Raw genomic sequence first — 13,440 nt, 5'->3', positions numbered from 1 at the left:
TCCATTTTGCAAGTAAGTATTGTACAGGTACTATATTAGACTCAAAGATGGGAAGAAAAGAAGACAGGGAGGGGAGAAGGAAATGCACATTTAATAAGACAAGTGAATGATTCCAAAGATCATACAGTGTCTTTATGTGCTATTCCAAGCTGGTTTCTCTAATAGGAAAATGAGAATGCTTCATTTTAAAGTTGCCTACTGTAACCAGATGCACTATTCATGTGTTTCCAAGGGTCCTAAAGCAAGAGTTGATTCATCTCTGCCTAGATATAGGCAGGCTGATGAGAATCTTTCAGGAAGTTCTATCCATTGTGCTGAAAGGCTATTGTTAACACTATAGAAAAGGGCTACACTCAGAATTTTCATAGGACAGTTTATTTCTGTACTCCTCTGAGTTATTTTCACCTTCCTGCCTTGTAAGCCTTGCATGTGCTTTGTGTGCTCACAAGTGTCTGGATTTCAAAAGAGAGTGTTTAATACACAGAGTGGTCTTGGGCCTGGAGATAAGTGTGTGAGCGAGTAGAGAAGAACCATGAGTGAGGTGGAGTGAGAGGTTAAGTTGAAGACTCTGGTGGAGAGGAAAACAGTAAATTCACATTGTTTGATGTTAAATACATGTTTGGGTTTGTATTTCATGTTTTGCCACACGCGTTCAGAAATGCCCGTCTCATTTCTCATATTCACGCTGTTTCTGTTCAGAACCAGGCCAGGATAGACAGGCTTGCAGAGGAGAGCAATCCTCATCAGCCAAGGGAGAGAAAAAAAAAATTGAATGTGTACCCTGAGGGAAGATGGCTCTCTAGAGTGTAAAAATGTGTTCCTGGGACCATGTAGAAAAGGGTTGAGGGTGAGGAATCCGGCAGCCAGAGAGCTGAAGCTCCCTCCCTTCCTAGGCATAGGAGTGCAGAAGGGGGGTTGCTCAGGGCGTGGTGGTGGGGGTCACTCCTCCTCGTGCCTAGCCTCTGGCAGGGGAAGGACCGGGAACTGGGAATGTGTGTGGCAGAGGCTCACTCTGCCAGGACGAGATGCTGGGGTATGAGGGTGGGGTGGGGGCCTGAGGGGTGGCTTGGAGCCCTGGCGGTGGCTGCCTGACGTCACCGGCCTCTCTGGCAATAGGCTGCGAGCTGAGCTCCCCGAAGCGGCGGCGGCAGCAGCAGCGAGGCTTGGTCTCTGGCCCCTTCACTCCGCGCCTTCTGCAGCCACCACTGCAACCGCGCGGCGGGGGCTCCCTCCCTGCAGCCAGCTGGTGGCCCCAGGTAAGGGACGCGGTGCCCTAGAGGTTCCAGGCTGCCGGGTGGCGGGGCGCGAGGGGGTCGGACAGCCCGGCGGCCTGCGCAGGCACCCCGGGCGGTAGCTTCGGCCCCCACCCTGCCCAGCCCCGGCTTGCGCGCCTCCTCTGTGCTCCGCAGTGCAACAGTTTGCAGCTGCCTTTCGAGAACAGCGCGGGGGCTCTGCTGTGCGCTGCGGGTCTGCCTGGCTCTGGTCCCCGGGAAGAGCCTCGGGCTGGGGCTGGGGAGGCTGGAGGGCAGGTCTGTTCCCCAAACTTTGCAAATGAGAACCCATACCCTTCCATTTCCTGTCCCCCTAGAAAGAGGCAGGATACTGCCGAGTGCGGGGCACAGGGAGATGGAGAGAAGGGGGCGTTTGCGGGGATGTGCTTTAGCTGAAAAAGGTGTTTCAGCTGCTTTTTTTTTTTTCCTGGTGGTTGGGGGGTGGGGTGGGTAGTACCAGGAAGAAGGCTGGAGAATGGATGGAGCGCGATCCAGCGCGTCCGCTGTGGCCACGGACAGAGGCGGAGTAGGATGTGGTTGCTGTGGTACCCCCATGGGAATGGGACTTAAGGGACCTGAAGCCGGCCAGGGAAGAAGAAGAGTCTGGAGGGGGAGGAAAGAGAAGGCAGTACTGCGTACCCGGAGCCCCCTCGCTCGGCGGTTGCGGGTGGGTGCTGGGAAGGGTAGGATCCATAGGAAGACATCCACTCAGAGGGTGAAGGAAGGAGGAGAGTCGGTGCTCTGGGGAGAGGGGACCATGTTCCCAGGCGGCTGTGTGTCTGTTGCAATTAGAAAGTTGTGGAGGGCCCAGGAAGGCTGCCTTATCTGCTGAGTAATCTGTATCTCCGCGGTGCCGGCGCGGACCCCTTCCCAGCGAGCGGTGCGAGCGCGAAAGCTGGCGGCTCGGGTGCGCGGCCAGGGGCGGGCGGGCTGGGGTCCACGGGCTGCGGAGAAGACGGGCAGCGCCCAGCTGAGGCAGTGTGCCCAGAGGGCCGCTTTGCAGTGGGGGCTCATGCTTCCGGTCCTCCTCACTCCCCTGGGCAGCGGCCGGGATCCTAACTAAGCCTGTTCTCTTTGCAGCCTGGTGCCTTGGGAGAGGAAAAGGGCGCGCGGACACGCGTTCCAGGCGGGGCCGGAGAGGATCTCCTGGGCACCGCTCGCTTCCTGGCCGGCTTGCTTGCCCGCAGTTGCTCCCTCAGTCCTTCGCTCGCGCGCGCATCCCCTCCCACACCAGGGAGTAGTTTTGGGTGGCGTGGGCTCCGTCGTCTTCTTGCCTGGTGGGAACGGTGTGCCCGAGAGAGGAAGTCCGGTGGGCCCGGCCCCTCCCAGCCCAGCGCCGATGAGTGCCAGGGCGCCCAAGGAGCTGAGGCTGGCGCTGCCGCCGTGTCTCCTCAACCGGACCTTTGCTTCCCCCAACGCCAGCGGCAGCGGCCACTCGAGTGCCCGTGGCCCGGGTGCGGGAGGCAGCGGCGGAGGCACCTGCATCACGCAGGTGGGACAGCAGCTCTTCCAGTCCTTCTCCTCCACGCTGGTGCTGATTGTCCTGGTCACCCTTATCTTCTGCCTCATCGTGCTGTCCCTCTCCACCTTCCACATCCACAAGCGCAGGATGAAGAAGCGGAAGATGCAGAGGGCTCAGGAGGAATACGAGCGGGATCACTGCAGCAGCAACCGCGGCGGCAGGGGGCTGCCCCCAGCGGGCGGCCAGGCCCCGACCCACGCGAAAGAAACCCGGCTGGAGAGGCAGCCCCGGGACTTTGCCTTCTGCGCCCCCTCCAACGCCTCCTCTTCGTCTTCGTCCCCTGGCCGCCCGCGCCAGGGTCCCTGCGCTCCCCCGCCTCCCCCACCGGCCCCCAGTCCGCAGGGAGCACACGAAACCTCCTCCTGTTTGGACACAGCTGGCGAGGGCCTTTTGCAAACGGTGGTACTCTCCTGATTGTTTAGCCCCCCTCTTCTCTCCCCTTCCTCATTTCCAGCATCTTTGCCATCCTTGCTTTTTCTCCCCCTCCATCTTTCCTCTGCCACTTTTCTCTGTCCTCCCTCCCTTTTTCCTTCTTTCCGTATCTGCCCTCCCCTTACTGTTTCTCCTCCGCCGAGGCACTGTGCGGTATTTGTAAATATTGGGCGAGGAAAGTCTCGGAAGAAGAAATAACGCTGATAATACTTTATTATTAATATTTATAGTAATTATTATAATACTAATAACACAATCCAAGCGCATGACAAATCACATAATTTCTCATTGTCAATGAAGGACGCGTCTTCCCTCTTCACCCTGCACACCCCTACCCGCCCCCCCCCCAATAAGGAGGAGAAACCGCACAAGCTACCAAATCTAAAAAAGGCGTTGATTCCTGGACCAAAGGGAGTGGAGGGGGCCTGGTGTGTTGTACATAGCTGTCAAGTTAAGGTTCAGTTACCTTCCCTTCCTTCCCCTCCCTCCCAAGCTTTCACTTTTCCTTCAGCTCCCCTCCCTTCCCCATTCCCACCTTCGCAGGGCTCAGGCAATACTATATTATAAAGAAAACGTCTACATTAAGCACCAGAACTACAAGAGACCACAGAGACAGTCCCAGAAAAACGTGTATGACATGTACCGATCTCTGGTCAGCCCTCTTTCTCACCCCTTAGTTAACCATCCCTTTTCCAGGACCAGGCATTTAAATTTACTTTTAGAAATGTCCCTCGCTGGCCGAAAATCTTTAAATGAGTTGAAAGAAAAGAAAAGAAAGAGACAGAAAGAAAAAAAAGAGAAAAAAGAAAGAAAAAGAAAGAAAGAAAGAAAAAAGAAAGAAACTCTACTGCTTTAGCTCTCTGCCCCGCCCCCAGCTATACACCTTTGACTTGGGACATTTTCAGGATTCACAAAAGATCCAGAAGCTGTCCAGATGGGTGTGGTGCTGACATTGCTTCACCGGACTGGTCACTTTGTTTGGTTGTGCAGGCAGAGGAGGGGCTGTTTGGGGAAGTGACTATTTTGGCTTTTTGTTGGTTTCTTTCTTCTTTTTCTACAATTGGGTTTGCGTGTACTATTGGTTTTATTATTAAACATTGCATAAGTTACCTTTTTTTGTAAAAAAAAAAAAATACTAGGTGATGTGCAGTACTGAAAGTGCAGTATCTAACCAACCAAAATGTTTCTGTTTCATTTTTAGAGCAAGTGCACCTTTGTTATATATTTATTATATTGGTACCAAATACAGAAGCAAACTATAGTTCTGTACTACATCCTCCAAACTGTATGGTCTTGTTCTTAATTTCCAGCTGTTGATATAACGGTTACCACTGGATGAGCAATTCAGTGGTACAGGACTGGCTTCTGCTGTTTCCAGAAGTGTTCTTTTGTACCTTATTCTGTAGTAGACTGTTATAAAAAGATAACACATATGTTTTCTTTTTTTCTTTTGCGAATAACAGAAACAACCACAACAGAAAACAAACAAATAATGGATGTGCAGGAATGCCATCTATTAAAACATGGTTAATATTTAAACAGTGCCTGTAGTCCTACCTGCATGCAGTTACCACCTGGAGGCAGTGTTGTGTGTGCTTGCTTGTACTGTATGTGTTTGGGGGTGAGACTGGTGGGGGTACTGGGCAATTTGGACGACAGGACATGCAAATTTCAAGAGAAGTTAAACCCAGTAACTACTTGTAGGATAACAATATTTGAAGCTTGTTCAGTTAAAAAGTTGTGCTTGCATCTGAGATGCAGTGAAGGAAGGGCTCTTTTTCTCTTTCTCAGTCTGGCTTACCTATGTTCGCCGGATATACCAAAAAAGATGGAGAGAAAAACAAAGTGAGAGAGAAGAAGATCGATATTTTTATTCTCTCTCCTGATGCCAGACAAGGCCATCTATGTTAGAAATGCAGTCCACCTATGGTTATTTAACACTTTGTTTCCCTTGGATTGATGATAGAAGGGGCCAGAAGGGCATTACAATCTTAATTATATGCAGTGGCATCCTTTCTTGGGAACCAGTTCTTTGACAGCTATCTAAATGTTTGGATAATGTATGAATGAGAATGTTCTACCAAAAGCTCAACTAAAAGAGTTCTTATTAACCTGCAGGGTGTAAGGCAACAGTGCCCCTAAGTGCATCCCTCTTCCAAATAGCTAGTAATTCTAGGTTCTCTGTCTTGGTTCCAGGCTTCTGTGCTCTTATCTAGAGAAGAATATTACCTCTGAGGTTTTAGGTCATCTGTTAAATTGCCCAAGCTCAGACTGCATCTTTTATACAAATAATTTAATAAGCTTAATTTTAATCACCCATTAGATATTCACTCAAGTCCTTTCCCGAAGCACAGAGGATCATCATTTAAGCATGCCATGTTGTAATATTAGGAAGACCAGGTATAATCTTTGGGTTCAGTATATTAAACAAGGAACCAGATTCTCTTCCAGTGCCTTAGTCACTTCCTAGTAATAGGTATAAAAGAGTGCATTAACTCCCTCGGGCCACTAGGGAGCCCTTTAGTGCATCAAGCTCTACATTGTACATCAGAATGACTAAGGCACTGTGAAGAAGAAAGTCCATTAATTTTTGTAGCTCACCCTCATCTAGCTGTAGCTCTTTAAGACCTTATTACAGAATGACTTTTGGACTTGAAATTTGAATAGAATCAGGGACTCAGAAGGGAGCTTCCTCATTTCCAATAAGCTCCACTAAGTGCATGGATATTACTTTCTCCCCTTTGTTTGGTGCACTTCTTACAGTGAATAATTTCCCATTTTATTAAAGCAATAAGATGTTCTGTTGTGAGCAGTGCTGGATGATGATTCCACTTCCTTGGTGCTGAAGCTACTCATACGTTTTTGCCTTATGAATCACAGTGCATTCAAGGCATGCAATAAGAATCCCCTTCTAAGGAGCAGCCTGTACACTCTAGGGGGTAATTATGAAATTGTCCTATATAATTTTTCCCCAAAGAAATAGAGGAAACAGGAGAAATGAAAGCATTATGTATACTGTTTAAAAAACATGTTTATACCTCTAAACATGGGCACACATCCATAATATTCTCTTTTTGTGCACCTTTAAATATGTATGCCTTTCTCCATTAACTGACTGTGGTTTAATATTTTTAATAGTGCTCTTTGTAAAGATGATGTGGTTTGTGAGTCAAATTTCATGCTGAGTTTAATATACTCAGAATTCTAAGCTTCTGGTGGTGTCACTCGAGATTTTTTATGAGACAGTGAATTACATGAAATTCTAGTAACACCAGTCCCCACACCAAATTATTGCAATAAGCACATATCCAAGCAATTTGCACAGACCCTGTTTAGAACACTGCATCTTATTGAGCTCAATTGACAGTCTCAGGAGTTTGGGATGCTACCAACAGGGCATTTTGGATTTCATTTATATGAAACAAAAGGCAATCTGGAAATAGCTGAATTTATTTTAAGGATTTTATTCGCTGATGTCCCGTCAGATGAATTGCTTCAAATCCCTATAGCTACAGTTCAACTTCTGCACTTGCTATTCGGTATTAATAAGGTGGCATGCTTGATTCTTATTGTTTTTAAAAATGAGAAAATTGGAGCGAGAATACCATTATGTCAACTGTATGGGACTCTGAATCTTAAAGATGTAGATGAATATAATCTTCTTTAGAATTTATATACACCCATAGATATGTATTTATATATGCATACCTTTTGTACAAATTTACAATGGACTTTTTGTATTCTCTTTTCTGTCATTATAAGAATGAGATGGAAACCAAATCGTTGTTCCATCCTCTTATCCAGAGAGGATACTGAGAAGCCAGGTATATGCATGTACTTATTTCTCTGGGGTTAAATCTGAATGACTTTCTCTTTATTTAATGAAAGGGGAGAGTCTTGTTTGGCCCAGGGAGTTGGTAATTAGATAAGCTTCCTTTCCTAGTTAGTGACTCAAATGTAGCAATGATAATGAACTTGTGACCATACCTATGTGGTCTAAATATCTAGATGGAAAGCAAAAATATCTAGAAGAGCTTTAGGGCTATCTAGACCACAAACTTGGATTGTGGCTTGATTTTTTTTTTTTTATTTTCAGCCTATATGTTGTGTGGAGATACAACTTATATCTGCATAGCTAAAGGTAAAGTGAAAATTTGACCCTTATCTGTTTAGTTTGGTATGTAATTTTTGGAAAATATGGATAAATTAGCTTTAAAAAAAACTTTGGCGTCTGACTTTTCCACTATTTCTATCTATATCGATTGAATTAATTAGATAATGGTTAAAATTCCATTTTTTTCCATTGTGTAGACATATGCTTTAAATGCTTTTCTGTGGGTGACAGTTGAGCAATTGCTAGCTGATGTTATGTGGAAGTTATAGGTTAAATTAGAACCAGGAACTTTAATCTAATCTGGTCAGACTCCTCAGGTCCAGTCCCCTGTGAATCTGGACTTTGAATCTGAATTTGGAAAACCACTTCTCTGAGCCATCCTTTTTTGGAATTAGTGATTGTGGCTCATAGATGTTTTAGTTCACATTTGAATGAACTGAGCTATCTATGGAGGGGCTGAATGGAACATTAATCTGATTCTGATTTGGTTTCTGATTTACTTGATAACATTTGAGAAACCGTTTTGATGACTTGACATCAATACTTACTAATGTCACCAACCTAGTTATACAGTTGGTGCCATGTAGGAATGCTTAGCTAAGAATAAGAATTTAATTAACTTTAGTTGAAGACAATGTCTTATCAAGGTAGTTCTACCTGTTTGAAGCAAGGACACTTGTGATTTCATTGGGTTGCTACCATAGGGAGATTAACAACAAGAATAATGACAACAGCAACAGAAAAAACTGATTTTTGAACTCAAATATATCTGACAGAATGAAACAGATATTAGAATTCATGGAAAATTTGTTTTGCTTTTCTATCAATAAAAGAGTTTTCTTGTTAATTGGCTTTTTGGACACTATTTCCTTATTGATTTAGAATATAGTAAGATTATAAAATTACTCATTCTATTGCCCTCAGATGCTCAAAGAAATTAGTTTTTATTTTTAATTATTACTCATCAAAACTTCTTCACAAGCCAACTGCATCCAAAAATGGGAAGTTTATAAATTTAGTATCACCCAATAAACTGAGTCCAGTCCATTAATTTAGCAGTCCTTTTAGGCAGATGCTCAGGCTCTCTAGGTCATATACTTAGTCGTTCAGATTTGCTCTTTTCCTGCCTTCTCTAACATAATCAGGTATGTGGAGAAAGGATATGGTTGACCTGATTTTGTGGCGATGAGGGAAATTGGAAGCCTCACATTCATATACATTCTTTGGGTCCTAGCTGAACTCCGCTGGAAAGCAGTTGATTAGGACGGCTCTCCAGTCTGAGATGCTGTTGTCCTTTCTAGATTTTGTGCTGACTTTTGCCACTGCAGTCTTAGACCCTGGACCTTTTTCCCCGAGTCTCAAGTCATCTTCCACAGGAGTCTGTATATCCTGCACCCTGTCATCCCTAGGTCCAGCAGGACTCTCACACTTTGTCCTCTTGGAGATACAGGAACTTCTGGGTATCCTGCATGCCATGACCTACTACTGAGAGGCATGGCACCACCCATCATTGCCACCCCACTTCAGCTAGTCCTGCTCCTTGTCAGATGGTGCCATGAATTAGGGCTTACTGCTCCACTCTGATACATTCCCGGCGGCGGGGTTTCCAGTAAACCCTAATCCCTGGGCTTCTCCAAAACTATTTACATGTTTATGAAGCACCACCCCTTCTTTTTGTGTGTGGAGAAGAGAAGCATGAAAGCCTTAACAGCTGCCTGTCTCACTCTTCTATCTCATTTTTTTCTCAGAATTGCTCCAAACTGCAAGAAGCAGATTTTCCTCTCAATGCCCCCTTTTATCTGCCTGAACTTTTCTACCATAGGTGGCATCCCATCTCTGCAGTGGGCTTTGTCTCTTTCCTGACTTCAGCCTTATGACTAGCCTTTAATGGCAGTTAGGGTATAGGAGACAGAGAGAGAAGCTTATTGATAAGGGATCCTAAATTGGGAGATATTTGAAACATATAATCCTATCATACTAAACCTTTGTATTCCTGAAAGGACTTTAACTCATAATTAAGGTCCTACTCTCCCACTTTCCTAGAAGGTGAGAGCTTGATTTTTATACTACATTTATTTCTTTGTGAACTTCTACCCAATCCCTCCACCTTTGGCTAGAAAATCTGGGTATGGATTGCATCTTTTACCCTGTATCACTATTTGGTCTCCAAGAAGGCACAGCCTCTTTCTAATACTGGGTCATTACTTTGCCCTACCCCCACCCGAGAAGCTGCAGACTGCACATTGGAAATGTTCTCCTTGAGCTGGGAAAAACTGCTAGTGGGTATTGAATTCTGGAGTGGAGATGAATAGCTTTCTCTACCAAAAGGTGGCAGGAAGTATGGGTTGGTGCCACAATCTAATCTCTAACCATGGTCTCCTTCATTCCCAGGAGGTTAAGTATTCTTTAACCTCAGTTTTTTTGGTTCATGAGAAGGCTTGGGTATTTACTCAGCTAGGTCTCACAAGACTGACAATGGACCTACTCACTAACTCCTTGGATCTTCCTGGGTTGACTTCGCTAATTAAATACCGGCTGGGTATTCTCTTTCTGATCAGCTGCTGAAGTCCAATCTCTTTTTTCCAGTAGTACCTCTCTAAATTGTCCCAGTCTTGAACTGATGCTGATAGTATTGGGCATTCCTCTCTGAAAAGTTGGTTCTGCTTCTCAAAACTTTACAGATCAAGAAGGGGCTCTAGTGATGACTTTTCTTATCCCCTCTTTTCTACTTTATGCTGACCATTCTTTATCTGCATCTGCAAGTCTTCTCTCTCCCTGGGTTATGGCTTTGACTTAGGATTTTTAATTTTAGCCTGGAGGTTTATAGTGACTCATTGGTACAAAGCTCCACACAAATTCTTTAAAATCCTGAGAACTACCCTGAAATGCACTGAGATGTCAAAAATACTCACCTTTCACATACAGATGTGCAAAACAAGCATGTCTACTCTATCTTCCTATGATTCATCTTATATCTCATAGGGACCAACTTGCTGGGTAGCCCTTTTGAGAAAATTTTCAAACTCTAAGATTTTCTCTTCTTTTCTGCTTCTTTCCACGTGATGTCTGGGAATGATTTCTGTTATATGATGGTGGCTGAGGAGGAAGGTTCCTCGGACTTGTGCCGTCCTAAGCAGATCCTTTCTGGTTTGAGCTGCACGGTGGCTAGTCCTGTCTGCTTCCTGGCTTGTACCCAACATCAGAACCTGGGATTCTGGACTTTTTTATATAGTCTCCCCAAACTGAGTCAACAGTGGCTCTTTTGTGCCAAATGCAGGATTTTGCTGTTTTTGCTGTGTTTCAGCATCTCTGGGCCCCTTCCACTGGGGCAAATGAGTATCTCTGAGTCCTTAGGACATCCCGTTCAGACCATGCGAAATAAGGCTTCTAGTTGCCTGTAGTCCCTACAGCTGTCACAGTGCCACTGCCTTTCTGTAGGAGAGAGGAGAGTGCTGTAGATCTCTCCAGTAATGGTTCCCCCTAGTATGGCCAGGGAGATTTTCCAAAGCCCCTGCTTGCTTCCAAGTCCACAGACTCTCTGATCCTATCAGAATACTTAACCACTGGACCTCTCTCTATAGCTGTTTGTCCCTGAATCAAGGGCAGTCAAGGGCTTTGGGGACCAAGAGCCTTGGAATCCATCCTCCTCAAGCAATATTTGGCTCCCTTCTTCTTCCCAAATTACCCAGAACTAGAAGGGATAGACTTTTTCTCTGTGGTCCCTTATATGGTCCTCTGGTACAGCCAAACAGGAAGTGGTAGATTTGGGGTATTTTGCTTTCTAAATGTAATATCCTGTGCCCTGACTCAATCCTCACAGGTAAGTCTTAAATGGAGGATAGGGTGTAGAAGAGGGATTGACCTACCAATCAACAGGCCTCCATTAAGAGGTGCCTAAGACATACTTTATTGGTTATGCTTATTTATACATAGGGAGTTATTTCAAGTTGAATGGCTAGAATTTGGTGATGTCGAAAGATACCATCTCCGCCTTCTACTTAGCAGTGTGTGAAGTCCCTAAATTAAGAGCTTGGTCCCAGGGGTTTATGTTGTAGACCCCAGTCCAGTCTCTATGGGAGAGATAATAAGCGTCACCAGTGCCTTAGAATGGATCAGCCTTTCTAAAGATCCTGCCACAGAAAGTAGAGGAGGACGTGTAGATCCCTAAGTTCCAAAGGTGCATGCATCGTCAGGGAAGAACAAAGAAAGGAGAGGCTAGGAGACACCCTTCTCTATCTTTGCCCTTGTGCGCCACACCCCCTTCCTTCTGCCACATTGTTTCCTATGGGGAGATGTACAAAAGACCATGGTTATGCCCAACATGTGAGAATGTGGCCATGATATGACAGGCTTGTTTGCAGGGTCCACCCAGGTTAGTCCTGTTCTTAGACTCACACACAGGTAGCTTCATTTTTTTGTGCCAGTTACACTGCCCTGTTTCTGACAGTTGTCAATCAGCGCATAGTCCTCACTGTCTAACCACATGCCTGTAGCTAATCCTGGCTTGGCCACTGACTAGGTGTCATTGACTTTTTTTTTTAGTCTGGTTGATGAGATGATCCCTTTGGACCTTTCACCTCTAATACTTGAGAGCTCGTTCAGTCAACAAATATTCATTGACAGCCAACTCTAGGCCAGGTATCGCTTTTGTGCCAGAAATACAGTTTTGCACAATATAGGTAAATGTCTTGCCCTCGTGGGGATTTCGTTTTGTTTTGTTTTGTTTTTTTGGAGACACATAAATAAAACACATGAATAAATTAAACTATGGAGTATGTTATAAGGAGAAAAGAGCTATAGAGATGATCATGCAGTGAAGGGGGATAGGGAATGTGCCAGGAGAGAGTGTTGGGCTTTAAATAGGGTGGTCCAAGAAAGCCTCACTGAGAAAGTGATACGTAAGCAAAGACCTGAAGAAGCCATGCAGATATATGAGTTCACTGATGAAAGACTGTTTGGCTGTAAGGATTTGTAAAACCCATTTCACTCACGCCCCTAATTTTGTAAGTAAGCAAATAGTGATCTTGGTAGGCAGAAAGCAAGAAACTGATGCTTACTGAGCGGTATGTTAAGAGACATGCCTCAAGTAGCGGGGGAGGGGTAAAATCTGACCCTAACCTTGAAGGGCTTATAGTGATTAAACAATACATTTCAATTCAGTTCAATTGTGATAGGAAATACATGTAAAAATTACTTTGGGAGCACAAAATATGCTATTATGGTAGGGTTAGGAAAGGTTTCCCAGAGGAGGTGTAATACTTTAGGTGGGTTTTAAAGGATGAGTAGGAGTTTATCAAGAAAAGGAAAAGCATTTTAAGCAGAAAGAAAAGCATGTCTGAAAGCACAGAGGTAAGAATGTGGTACTTATTTTGAGAATATTATGTTCGCCCTGGGAGTGACATAAAAGAAGTCTGAAAAGTAGAAGTAAGCCAGATTATTTTTTTTTTTTAAGATTTTATTTATTTATTTGAGAGAGAGAATGAGAGAGAGAGAGCACATGAGAGGGGGGAGGGCCAGAGGGAGAAGCAGACTCCTTGCCGAGCAGGGAGCCCGATGCGGGACTCGATCCAGGGACTCCAGGATCATGACCTGAGCCGAAGGCAGTCGCTTAACCAACTGAGCCACCCAGGCGCCCAGTAAGCCAGATTATTAAGGGCCCTTCAAGAGTAGCTTTTGAGAACATGCTGTTCTGTTGTCAGTGGGGAGTCAGTGGGAAATTTTGAATATAGAGCGGAATTATACATTTGCATTTTTAAAATACTACCCTGGCAGCCTCAACATACAGAATAGATGTGATGGTGGTCAGAGACCTGGATGTAGAGACACCAGATGGAATACAGCTTCATAAATCCTGCAACAAAAGATGAGGGATTGAACCAATAGGGGTGGAGATGAAGAATACTGGTATGTTCAAGAGTATGTTAGGTTATGGAATTGATGGAGTTGGTGATTAATAGATGCATGGTGTGAGGGAGAAGAAGTAAAGAGAGAAGGAAAAAGCAGGGAATAGATGGGTACTTTGTATTTTGTTGATTAGGGCAACCCCAGCCGGGGTGCTGCTTAGCTGTCATGAGTTGGGGACAAAGTTAATCATTAATAAT

General features: G+C 45.1%; 1 protein-coding gene across 3 annotated transcripts; it reads left to right on the top strand.

Moving 5' to 3' along the window:
• Positions 1–1,043: 1,043 nt before the first annotated feature.
• C11H11orf87 (chromosome 11 C11orf87 homolog) lies at positions 1,044–8,186 on the top strand. Of its 3 annotated transcripts, none has more exons than XM_031019830.2 (2): positions 1,044–1,256; positions 2,352–8,186. In XM_031019830.2, exon 2 carries the CDS (start codon positions 2,611–2,613, stop codon positions 3,205–3,207), a length of 597 nt encoding a protein of 198 aa, XP_030875690.1. In that variant the 5' UTR covers positions 1,044–1,256; positions 2,352–2,610; the 3' UTR covers positions 3,208–8,186. The 3 variants fall into 3 exon arrangements, with proteins under 3 accessions (XP_030875690.1, XP_030875692.1, XP_030875691.1); XM_031019832.2 differs by lacking the exon at positions 1,044–1,256 and adding an exon at positions 1,447–1,529; XM_031019831.2 differs by lacking the exon at positions 1,044–1,256 and adding an exon at positions 1,723–1,938.
• The last annotated feature ends 5,254 nt before the right edge of the window (positions 8,187–13,440 follow it).

The sequence above is a fragment of the Leptonychotes weddellii genome, chromosome 11 (assembly GCF_054177405.1).
Source record: "Leptonychotes weddellii isolate Sample4059 chromosome 11, ASM5417740v2, whole genome shotgun sequence".
Classification (NCBI taxonomy): Eukaryota; Metazoa; Chordata; class Mammalia; order Carnivora; family Phocidae; genus Leptonychotes; species Leptonychotes weddellii.
Note: the sequence above shows the minus strand (reverse complement) of the source record. Positions and strands in the feature narration are given on the sequence as shown.

What these genes read in the sequence shown, in the direction of transcription:
- C11H11orf87 (XM_031019830.2), top strand. Translation starts at nt 2,611, where the DNA reads ATGAGTGCCAGGGCGCCCAAGGAGCTGAGGCTGGCGCTGCCGCCGTGT.